Source organism: Scyliorhinus torazame, chromosome 1 (assembly GCF_047496885.1).
Source record: "Scyliorhinus torazame isolate Kashiwa2021f chromosome 1, sScyTor2.1, whole genome shotgun sequence".
Classification (NCBI taxonomy): Eukaryota; Metazoa; Chordata; class Chondrichthyes; order Carcharhiniformes; family Scyliorhinidae; genus Scyliorhinus; species Scyliorhinus torazame.
The window spans coordinates 227,998,226-228,010,949 of record NC_092707.1 but is presented as its reverse complement, the minus strand read 5'-3'; the positions used below and the strand labels follow the sequence as shown (position 1 = coordinate 228,010,949).

General features: G+C 51.0%; 1 protein-coding gene across 5 annotated transcripts in view; it reads left to right on the top strand.

Annotated features, from left to right (window-relative positions):
• LOC140419236 (cobalamin binding intrinsic factor-like) overlaps window positions 1–12,724 on the top strand; it is an 81,271-nt gene that overhangs the window by 12,388 nt on the left and 56,159 nt on the right. For all 5 annotated transcript variants that reach the window (XM_072503065.1, XM_072503058.1, XM_072503078.1 and 2 more), the window contains one exon: window positions 6,403–6,505. In XM_072503065.1, the coding sequence (XP_072359166.1) occupies window positions 6,439–6,505 (67 nt within the window). In that variant the 5' untranslated portion in view covers window positions 6,403–6,438. The remainder of the gene's footprint in view (window positions 1–6,402; window positions 6,506–12,724) is intronic.

Genomic DNA, 12,724 nt, shown 5'->3' with positions numbered 1-12,724 from the left:
GAGACAGGAAAAAGTATGAAGAGAGAGAACAAGGGAAAATGAGAGAAAGAGGGAGGCAGAGGTAATGAGAGACAAAGGAAAGAAAGAGACAGAGAAAGGGAGGGAAAAAGAGGGCAAGAAAGGTGAAGAGAGAGAAAATAAGTTATTAAGAAATGAATGGATAGATTAAATTAGAGAGTAAATACCATTGCCATTTGTTTCCTAGTTGTTCCAGTTGAATTTTGTTTATAGACTTGTGTTAAAAACTACTGCAGATCAGGGGAGGAGGGATCAATGAGTCAGGAAGTAGGAATAAGGGTAAACTGTAGGGGAAAGAAAATAATATAAAAAGAGGCAGCAACTAATGTTTCTATGTGATCAAGTATGGGAAAGAAAGCACCGGGTAGGGAAGCATGCAATAAATCATAAATGAAAGCGAGGAGCAGACACTTGCTCATAAAGTGGTGCAAAGGAACAGTGCACATAGAAACATGCTGTTTCGATCTCACTGCAGTAATTTAAAACAGAGCTAGTTTGTACTTGACCTAATGGGAGATGAGTCAGGGAAAGTAACCATTCATCATACTCCACGTCTGACTGAAAGCAGAACTGGGAGAGGTGCAGAAATAATGGAAGGTCAGTTGGGTATCAGCTATTTGACACGATCGTCCAAAGTTCAAAGACCCGACAAGTGTCCCTCGATCATTCCCGATTTGTCCTCCTTGGATGAGCAAGTGAAAATCTCATTGCAGCATTTTGTGGCAAGTCGGCAGACCAAAGCAGGGAAGTGAGAAGTACTGGGAAAACGTAAGGGAGAAATGTCAACATAGGGCAGTGTCAGAGTCATGGAAAAACTTAGTATCAAAAATAGTGTCCAATTATAGAATATCCAGAGAGGCAGCAGTTAATGAAAATGTGCCTGGATAAGGTGCTGCACGGTGGCACAATAGTTAGCACTGCTGCCTCACAGCAGCAGGGACCCGGGATCAATTCTGAGCTCGGGTGACTGTGTGGAGTTTGCACGTTCTCCTCGTGTCTGCGTGGGTTTCCTCCGGATGCTCCGGTTTCCTCCCACAGTCCAAGGATGTGCAGGTTAGGTGGATTCCCCCCCCCCCCCATTTGTCATGACAATTCACTGCATAAAATATATTGGCCATTCGCAGCCGGTGGGATCCTCTGGTCCTGCCTGCAGTGCACCACCGCCCACTGGTGTCCCTGTGGCTTGGCGTGGCAAATCCCATTGACAGTAGCGGGAGCAGGGAAAACCGCCGCCAGTGAACACCGCACCACATCCCTCCGCCGGGAGACAGCAGCTGGGAAGCTGGAGGATTCCAACCATTTTCTCACATTACATTCGGTTCTTTTCCCAATCACACCAACCCTCTGCCACTAGAAAGTGTGCCACAATCACTGTATCGAAACTCTTTATTATTTTGAGCACGGTTCTTCTCAGAAATAAGGTGCTGCACGGTGGCACAATGGTTAGCACTGCTGCCTCACAGGGGCTGGTTTAGCTCACTGGGCTAAATCGCTGGCTTTTAAAGCAGACCAATGCAGGCCAGCAGCGCGGTCCAATTCCCGTACCAGCCTCCCCGAACAGGCGCCGGAATGTGGTGACTAGGGGCTTTTCACAGTAACTTCATTGAAGCCTACTCGTGACAAGCGATTTTCATTTCATTTTCAAATGGCGAAGGGGGAGTGGATTTTATGGTGCCCACAAGTGCAGGTAACGTGGGTTGCAGGTGATAGCTTCGTGGTCACCATTACTGAGACCAGCTTTATATTCCAGATTTATTCGTTAATTTAATTTACATCCCATCAGCTGCTGTGGTGGGATTTGAACCCATGTCCCCAGAGCATGAGCCTGGGCCTCTGGATGTTTAGTTTAGTGACATCTCGACTACAACACCATTTGCCTGCATCCACCCATGCCCCTTCCGTTTCCCCTCATGTCGCTCATGCTCCCTCCATGTCCCCTCATACCTCCCTTCCTCCCCCTTGCCTTCTTATCCAGTGCCAACCATGAAACGGCAATTGACTTTTGGCTGCTCTCCAAATTTTCCTATCCGGCCTGCAATGCTGCATTTTTTGCGCGTACACGATTGGGCTGGATTGCTCGGTGTGGGTGTTAGGGTGCGGGGGTGGGGTGGGAGGGGAGGGGGGGGGGTTGCATTCGGGCTGGGCGGGAGTTCAGGGATTGTTTTGGGTGCCTCAGAGATCGGGACAACATTAAAAAATGGCAGCCCGATCTCTCTCTACAACTGGAGCTCCCCATTGTAAAAAACGGACTAAGTGTGGCCTTGGACGCGCGTTCCCCGTTCGGCCCCTTATTCAAAGCGAGTCACATTGAATGGCCATGTGTTTGTTGGCACTGAGAGTGCCGGGAAACATGCAGCTAAACGTGCTCGCTCGGGAACTTTGTTTCCTTTTGGGAAGGTCGCGCCCACTGGCTCTGACTAGACCACAACCAAGTTTTAACAAGGCGAATCTGAAGCAAAATTACAAACCAAAACTGGGTCTCCCACCTGGAACAACCTGTCACCTCTCTGCTCTGACCACTGACTCTTCTGAGAGGCCTGACGTGTCGGCACCCTCCCAGCCAAATTTGGAAATCCAAGATCCAATTTGATTCTCAACTGATGGCCCCTGAGCAGCTAAGCTGCTGTGACCTCCATGGTTGAATGAGGGGTTGAGTTGTACAGCAAAAAAATTAACCAACCTTTCGCAAAGTTTTTTATCAGATTTCTTTTTCATGGTATTCATGAAAGTTTGAATGTCCCTCTGAGCCAGATCATTCTACGCTGAGTGGTAGGGGGCTGCCCTCCTGTGATGAATGCCATTTGCTCACACAAAACACTGGAAATTATTGCCAGTGAAGGGAGTGCCATTGTCCAAAGCAATTGGGAAACTCATGAATGGCAAACACTCGGCACAAAGCATCTAACATGGCCGCTGAGATTATGGCCCCATCTCTTGAACCAATAGCCACTTCAGTGGGCATCCACTAGTACATCAAACATATTGCCCATAAATGGGCTGGCATAATCAATGTGGCTCCTGGTCCATCGGCGACCTGACCATTCACAAGGGTGAAGGGTGGTGGACGGTGGCAAAGATTGCTGCATTTGGCAAGGGTGGCACTGTTGTACTAGCTATTCCATGGCTTTCTCTATGCCTGGCTACCAGACGTATCTGCGCACCAGCATATTCATCTTTGTCTGCACTGGGAGGGCGCTATGTAGCTTTTGAAGGAGAGGTCCCCTAGCCTGAGGCAGGACAACCACCTGTGATCCACACAAAATCACACTGTCTTCACATGTCAACTCGTCCAGATGAATGAAGTCGGGCCTCAGCTGTTCAGAATTAGCGTAATGCCAGCCAAACTATATAATTTGTTTAACCAGTGAAAGAATAGGGGGCTGGATTCTTTGATTTGGAGACTATCCTGACGCCGGCGTGGGAACGGTGGCATTTTACGACTGATAAAACGGCGCAAAGCGGCCACAGAGCCCCCGTTTTCTGGGGGCTAGCAGGCACGCAGCGTAGAGCACCTGGCTCTAGCTGCCAATACGGCCGGAGAATTGCCGCGTCTGTGGCTGCGCATGCGCACGGCGGCGGCCTACAGCAGCTGTGCAACATGGCGCCAGCTGCTCGCGGACTCGGCCTGCCAAATAGTACCCCCCTTTGGCCAGGCACGCCACCCCGGACCACCCCCCACCAGTGCCCACAGTCCATGCCAAAGCCCCCCCTACCCGCGGATTGGCTCTCCCCTGACTGTGGCGGGGCTGGACTCAACCCGACAAAAAATAGCATAAGAGTCCCACGCCGTCGGGAACTCAACCCGTTGACGGCAGAGCATCGGGGGGAGGGCCTCAGGTAATGTCCTGATACCATCAGTATGGCGCGCAGCGTACTCCTAGAGTATGCCATTTTGGAGGGGGAGGAGCATCGCAAAAGGAGATTTTCCGTTGTGCACTGGAAGAACCTGTGTGTAGATTGAAGCAATGCCGAGAGGCAGTCTGGTATACTGAAAGAGGCCTTTGTGGGTATTTATTGTAGCTCTTCATCCAATTCTAGTTGCAGGTTGGCATGACCGATGTCCAATTTTGAATAGGTGAGGACCCCTGCCAGTTTAGCGTAGAGGTCCTCAATTTGTGGAATCAGATACCGGTTGACCTGGGCAGCTTGATTTATGGTCAGCTTATAATCCCCACAAATCCTTATCGAACGATCAGGTTTAAGGACAGAGTCTATCAACGCTGCCCACTCTGAAAATTGAACTGACTTGATTACACCCAGCTTTTCCAGTCTTTTTAGCTCTGTTTTAACTTTCTGAAGCAATGCATATGGCTCTGGCTTGGCTCTGAAGAACTTGGGTGTCAAATATGGATTGACATATATCTGGCTTTAACGCCCTTAATCCAGTCCAATTTCTTGTGGAAGATGTCTTCATACCTCCTTAAGACATCTTGGAGGACGCCATTAGATATGTAGAAGGCTTCCAGCTAGTTGAGCCTAATCTTCTGTAACCAGTCTCTTCCCAACAGACTGGGTCTAAGTCCTTCCACCACAACCAGCGGCAGATTGGCCTCCTGCCCTCTAGGTCACTGGGGTATTGGTTGTTCCAAAGATCTTCAAAATTTCCCCAGAGAATGTTGAAAGTTTGGCTGTAGTACTCTTCCAACTTAAAGACTGGGTTCCTGCACAAAGATAGGATCTTTGGACTGGATTCCCAGTCTGGAAGGTCTGCTCACCCACTACAGTCACCGAAGCTCCAGTGTCGACTTACATTTTAAGGGGTCTGCCATTTACCCTTAAGATTATTTCAATCGGGGCCATCTTATTCAATGGACTGCATTCAACCGATATTCATTCAAAGTGCATGCTCTTTTTCAGATCTATTCTCCATTATGTTCAGTGGCACTATGGACTGCTGCTGCTACTGTTTTTTTTTTTTGCATTGGCGCGTTTTGCCTCACACGGCAACGTGCTTGAATCTATCCCTTTCATTTGTGTCGGAAGCACACAAGCACCTGAACATGGCAGGTCTCCTGGGAATGGGCCCCCTCCCTCGGCAAGGATAGCAGTACACCTCCGATTCGGGTTGACTTCCCGCTTCTTGGGTTCCGGTCCTGTCCTGAAGACAGTGTTTAGTTCTGTGCTGTGCATGTTGATCCCACTGCAGACCTTGCAGCAATACTGCCCCATAGTGGTTAGCACTGTTGCTTCACAGCGCCAGGGTCCCAGGTTTGATTCCGGCTTGGGTCACTCTGTGTGGAGTCTGCACGTTCTCCCCGTGTCTGAGTGGGTTTCCTCCGGGTGCTCCGGTTTCCTCCCACAAGTCCCGAAAGACGTGCTGTTAGGTGAATTGGATTTTCTGAGTTCTCCTTCTGTGTACCCGAACAGGTGCCGGAATGTGGTGACTAGGGGATTTTCACAGTAACTTCATTGCAGTGTTAATGTAAGCCTAGTTGTGACATTAAAGATTATTATAATATTATTATTATACTTGGTTAACCACCCCTTCAGCCATGTTTTGAAGCTCAGTGCGCCTTTTTGGTGCACTCCATTGCCTGAGCGACCTCGATCGCTTTTTCCAACTCAATTTTGGATTCTGACAGAAACTTCTTCTGGATATTACGGATCTCACAAACCAGAGAATTGCACAATATGTCACTATGCGTGGTCTCGATTTCACAGTGCCCAGCAAGTTAGCTATAAAGACTGAGACAGTGCCTAGAACTTGCTGACAGGGGAGATGGTGGAAGCAGGTACGATAGCTACAAGAGGCATCTTGACAAATAAATGAATAGAATGGGAATAGAGGCATATGGATCCCGGAATGCAGAAGGTTTTAAGTTAGACGGGCATCATGATTGGCGCCAGCTTGGAGGGCCGAAGGTCCTGTACTGTTCTTTGTTCGTTCTTTTTTAAAAATAAATTTAGAGTACCCAATTAATTTTTTCCAATTAAGGGGCAATTTAGCGTGGCCAATCCACCTAGTCTGCACATCTTTTGGGTTGTGGGGGTGAAACCCATGTAGACACGGGAAGAATGTGCAAACTCCACATGGACAGTGACCCAGAGCCGGGATCGAACCTGGAACCTCGGCGCCGTGAGGCAGCAATGCTAACCACTCCGCCACCGTGCTGCCTACTACCAGAGATTTTAACGTTGTCCACAACTGAAGGGGACATAAGGCATTTTGTGCCTTTATTCAAAGTTCAATTTATCCCCACTGGGAACAGTTAGAAAACAGACTGAATATGAATTCCAATGCTCAGCTGCCTATACACAACAAATAGAGTGGATATATCCAGTGCAACACCTATTAAATGTGCACAATGTGAAAACCAATTTGTCGATGACTTCAATCTAAAGGAGGATGTTCTAAAATTGATTGTGTCACTTTTTTCTGTTCAGCATATAGGTTATGGAACAAGGAGCTTCTGTTTGACAATGTCTATTTGTAGAGTTATTGTCTTCCAGTTTCTCATTACCATTGGACATTCCACTGAAAAATGCCGTAAGTAATTGAATTCCGCTGAATCTGTCTTTATTGATTTTTGTGAGTGTCGCTCATTCTCCCTTTCTTGCACAAGATGAAACATGTAAACATGGGAAACTTGTATTCCAGTTGGTGTTGCCTCTGTCATCCCTCCTCACACCTCCCTCTGCCTAGAACATAGAACATACAGTGCAGAAGGAGGCCATTCAGCCTATCGAGTCTGCAACGACCCACTTAAGCCCTCACTTCCACCCTATCCCCGTAACCCATTAACCCCTCCTAACCTTTTTGGTCACTAAGGGCAATTTACCATGGCCAATCCACCTAACCTGCACGTCTTTAGATTGTGGGAGGAAACCGGAGCACCCGGAGGAAACCCACGCATACACGGGGAGAACGTGTAGACTCCGCACAGACAGTGACCCAGCGGGGAATCGATCCTGGGACCCTGGCGCTGTGAAGCCACAGTGCTATCCACTTCTGCTAACGAGCTGCCCTATGCTGCCTGTGGTACTGTTACATCAGTGACGAGAGTAATATTGAGGGTGAGGTGTAAAACTGGCATTTCCACCAAATTCCATGGGATCCTCCATTGCAAGTTTGGTTAAGGTGACCCTCGTAATGAGCTTCATAAGCAGTCCAATCCATAGATTTATCCTATTGCAATGTATAGATTATGGGTACTCAATGGAACAGAGGTTGTGCAACTACCCAAGTGATCTATGCGTGGGGGAATAGCTAAAACATTGTAAATTATCAATAAACCTCGCTAATGATATTCTCTATTGTGATTTTAATTTTTTTATAAGCGAGAGTATTGGAGCCCAGAAACACACAGGCCCTGGCTCGTTCTCTCCATTTTTGTAGCAGTAAAAATAATGGGCGGGATTCTCTGTTTTTCGACACCAAAATCGCGAAACACGATTGGGTGGAGAATAGCTTCCGACACTGAAATCGAAGTAGGCGGCGGTTTGATGCCAAATTGGAATGCTCCGGCACCCCCAAAATGGCATAAATGCATCGCGCAACGTGCGGGGTTGAAGTACACTAGGCATATCATTAGCGGGCCTGACACCCTATTCTCCGGGGCCTCCGAGATTCACCACCGCCGATGGGCCGAGTTCCCGACAGCGTGGTTCACTTGTGCTCTCAAAAGTTGTGAACCTGGCGTCGTGGCTGCTGAGCGAGAGAGAGGAGGTAGGAAATGGCGTGGCGTGACTGTGGGCTGCCGGCCCGTCACCAGCTGTGCTGGCTGCGGCAGGAGGAGGCCCTGCCAGGGTCCGGGGAGAGGAGGGGGAAGGGGGGGAACATGCTGGGGTGCCCTCCCACAGGACTCCCCACAGGAGTATGCGCCATGCTAACATATTGGCCTTTCACCCCCTGCAGACAATGGCGTTTGACGTTCAACCTACAATGCTGGCCGCCGTGCTGATGGTCGCAGCCCTGTGAGATGCCCTGCGGCCGAGTGAGCGGGGGCCACTTGGAGAGGAGGGGGACGCTGCAACAGCGGAGTAGGCAGCAGCAGAGCAGGTAGCAAAGGATCGGGCTGCAGAGGGGCAGATGGCAGTCGCACAGGCTGGAGGGGCGGCCGCCCAACAGGCTGAGGAGGAGGTGCCAAAGTGGCGCAGCATGAGACCTTGTCTTTCGAGGACTTGCCATGCCGGACCATGATGTCGGAGACTCGGGCTGAGCAGAGAGACAGTGCAACACATCTGCCAGAGGATGGCACACCTGGCACCGTGGGGGAGGACACCCGCTCCCGGTGACCCTCAAGGTGACGGTTGCCCTGAATGTCGATGCCATGTCGTCCTTCCAGGCGCCGAGTGGGGACCTGTCTGGAATTTCACAGGCCTTGGCGCACAGGTGCATCCGCGCCCTCACAGAGGCCCGATATGCCCAGGCGCCTCAATACATCCAGTTCCATGTCGACCGAGCCCACCAGGATGCCTAAGCAGTGGGGTTCGCTGCCGTCGCCGGGATGCTTCGGGTCCAGGGAGCAATGGATGGGATGCATGTCGTCCTACGGGCACTGCCGGATAACGGGCCGCTCTACACTAACCAAAAGGGGTACCTTTGTGACCATCAGCTGTGCATCGTGTACCTCTGCGCTCGATACCCAGGCAGAGTGCACGACCGCTTCATCCTGGCACACTCTGTGATTCCTGGCATGTTGGAGGGGCTGAGGGGTTGGCCCTGGGCGACTGGAGTTACCCACTGTGGCCGTGGCTGAAGACACCTATCCGGAGACCGAAGCGGAGACCCACTATAATGACCAGGAGTGTGATCAAGCGATGCTTCAGCATCCTGAATATGTGCTTCAGGTGCTCTGCTCGCCTCCAGATTCACCGAGTAGAGGGAGGGGTGAAGAAGGGAGGGGTGCCTGATTGCCCCCGGGCTTCTCCATGGGATGGGGATGCGAGCGGAGCCATCCGCTGAGGCCCCCCCGCCACCTGGTGCTACCAGTCCTGGAGGCCCACTCTGGTCTCGACCAGGATCTGTATACTCGCGGCATGGAGCACGGGGAGTGGACCATCTCCGTCTGGGACTGTGCCACATCACACTGCGACTGTGCCACCACCCTGTGGGTCTGTGCCACATCAGCCAGTGACTGGGCTGCAACCTTGTGGGCCTGGACCGCGTCCCTTTGTGTCTGGGCCATCTCCCTCTGGGACTGGGCCACCTCGCCCAGTGTCTGCACCACATTGGCCAGTGCCTGGGCAATGCCACTGACGCTCTCAGCCATGGCCTGCTGTGACTGGGCCATGCTGCGCAGTGCCGCTGCAATGTACAGGTGGCTCTGGCACATGGCTGCCTGTGAGAGGGCAGCCCTGTGCTAGGCCTCGGCCACCCCGAAACTCGAGTCCGAGGATAACAGGTTTCCTGTCACAGCTGTCTCCAAAACCCACCATCATCCCAGAGACACTCACCTCGGTTGGGCACGTTAGTGAAGTGGCTCCTGGGACACTATCTGGTGTGCACCAGACACATGTTCCGGTACAGCAGGTGGAGGCAGGAACTCCCGAGGGGGCGGAGGGTCGGAGGGCAGCCCGACCCCAGGAACAAGCTACCATTCAACGAGTTTCGGGCTTCTGGAACAGACAGTCCCATCGATCGTGGAGATGCAGTCGCAGAACCAGGGACTGCCTGAGGGGCTGTCTGGGAGCATCCAGCACCTGCAGGTGCAGGTGGAGGAGTCCAACTGCCTGCAGCAGCAGGAGGTGGTGTCGACCATGTATGCCACCCAGGCCAACACCGCATGGGTGGTATTCTCAGTGGAGATATTGGGGGCGACGGTTTCGGCTATGGATCAGCGTGTTCAAGGCCTGGGGCATCGTGTGCAGGTGGTGGCCAAGGCCCAGGACAGGGCTGCCCTCTCACAGGCAGCCATGTGCCAGAGCCACCTAGACAATGCAGCGGCGCTCCTCAGCATGGCCCAGTTACAGCCGGCCATGGTTGAGTGTCGACGGCATTGCATAGGCACTGGCCGACATGATGCAGAGGGAGGTGGCCCAGTCCCAGAGGGAGATGGTGCAGTCACTGGCTGATGTGGCACAGACCTATAAGGTGTTGGCACAGTCACAGCCACAGTATGATGTGGTACAGTCCCAGATGGAGGCGGTCCACTCCCTGTGCTCCATGGCCGCGAGCATGCAGACCCTGCTCTTGAGGAGAAGTTTATAGAATGCATCTGCAATAGTTTCCCAGAACAGTATGTAATGGAACCTACGAAGGAACAATCCTAGATCTGGTCCTGTGTAATGTGACAGGATTGATTAATGATCTCATAGTTAGAGATCCTCTCAGAAGGAGTGATCACAATATGGTGGAATTTAAAATACAGATGGAGGGTGAGAAGGTAAAATCAAACACTAGTGTTTTGTGCGCAAACAAAGGAGATTACAATGGGATGAGAGAAGAGCTGGCTAAGGTAGACTGGGAGCAAAGACTTTATGGTGAAATAGTTGAGGAACAGTGGCGAACCTTCCAAGCGATTTATCACAATGCTCAGCAAAAGTTTATACCAACAAAAAGGAAGGATGGTAGAAAGGGGGAAAATCAATCTTGGATATCTAAGGAAATAAGGGAGAGTATCGAATTGAAGGAAAAAACATACAAAGTGGCAAAGATTAGTGGGAGACTAGAGGGGCGTCATTCTCCGACCCCCCAGCGGGTCAGAGAATGGCCGTTGGCCGCCGTGAATCCCGCCCCCGCCGGTTGCCGAAGTCTCCGGTACCGGAGATTGGGCGGGGGCGGGAATCGGGCCGTGCCGGCTGGCGGGCCCCCCCGCTCAATTCTCCAGCCCGGATGGGCCGAAGTCCCGCCAATAAATTGCCTGTCCCGCCGGCGTAAATTAGAGTAGCTATTTACTGGCAGGACAAGGTGGCGTGGGCGGGCTCCGGGGTCCTGGGGGGGGCGCGGGGCGATCTGACCCCGGGGGGTGCCCCCACGGTGGCCTGGCCCGTGATCGGGGCCCACCGATCCGCGGGCGGGCCTGTGCCGTGGGGGCACTCTTTCCCTTCCGCCTCCGCCACGGTCTCCACCATGGCGGAGGCGGAAGAGACTCCCTCCACTGCGCATGCGCGGGAAACTGTCAGCGGCCGCTGACGCTCCCGCGCATGCGCAGCCCCAAGATGTCATTTCCGCGCCAGCTGGCGGGGCAACAAACGCCGTTTCCGCCAGCTGGCGGGGCGGAAATCCCTCCGGTGCCGGCCTAGCCCCTCAATGTTGGGGCTTGGCCCCCAAAGCTACGGAGCGTTCCGCACCTTTGGGGCGGCGCGATGCCCGTCTGATTGGCGCCGTTTTGGGCGCCAGTCGGCGGACATCGCGCCGTTTGGGGAGAATTTCGCCCGAGGATTGGGAAATCTTTAGGGGGCAACAGAAAGCTAAAAAAGCTATAAAGAAGAGTAAGATAGATTATGAGAGTAAAAATGCTCAGAATATAAAACCAGATAGTAAAAGTTTCTATAAATATATAAAACAAAAAAGAGTGGCTAAGGTAAATATTGGTCCTTTAGAGGATGAGAAAGGAGATTTAATAATGGGAGATGAGGAAATGGCTGAGGAACTGAACAGGTTTTTGGGTCGGTCTTCACCGTGGAAGACACAAATAACATGCCAGTGACTGATGGAAATGAGGGTATGACAGGTGAGGACCTTGAGACGATTGTTATCACTAAGAAGGTAGTGATGGGCAAGCTAATGGGGCTAAAAGTAGACAAGTCTCCTGGCCCTGATGGAATGCATCCCAGAGTGCTAAAACTGATGGCTAGGGAAATTGCAAATGCACTAGTGATAATTTACCAAAATTCACTAGACTCTGCGCTGGTCATGGCAGATTGTAAATTAGCAAACATGATACCACTGTTTAAAAAAGGAGGTAGGCAGAAAGCGGGTAATTATAGGCCAGTTAGCTTAACTTCGGTAACAGGGAAGATGCTGGAATCTATCATCAAGGAAGAAATAGCGCAGCATCTGGATGGAAATTGTACCATTGGACAGACACAGCATGGGTTCATAAAGGGCAGGTCGTGCCTAACTAATTTAGTGGAATTTTATGAGGACATTACCAGTGCGGTAGATAACAGGGAGCCAATGGATGTGGTATATCTAGATTTTCAGAAAGCTTTTGACAAGGTGCCACACAAAAGGTTGCTGCATAAGATAAAGATGCATGGCATTAAGGGGAAAGTAGAAGCATGGATAGAGGATTAGTTAATGAATAGAAAGCAAAGAGTGGGGATTAATGGGTGTTTCTCTGGTTGGCAATCAGTAGCTACTGGTGTCCCTCAAGGATCAGTTTGGGCCCACAGTTGTTCACAATTTACATAGATGATTTGGAGTTGGGGACCAAGTGCAATGTGTCCAAGTGTGCAGATGACACGAAGATGAGTCGTAAAGCAAAAAGTGTAGAGGATACTGGAAGACTGCAGAGGGATTTGGATAGTTTGAATGAATGGGCTAGGGTCTGGCAGATGGAATACAATGTTGACAAATGTGATGTTATCCATTTTGGTAGGAATAACAGCAAAAGGGATTATTTAAATGATAAAATATTAAAACATGCTGCTGTGCAGAGGGACCTGGGTATCCTAGTGCATGAGTCGCAAAAAGTTGGTTTACAGGTGCAACAGGTGATTAAGAAGGCAAATGGAATATTGTCTTTCATTGCTAGAGGGATGGAGTTTAAGACTAGGGAGGTTATGCTGCAAATATATAAGGTGTTAGTGAGGCCACATT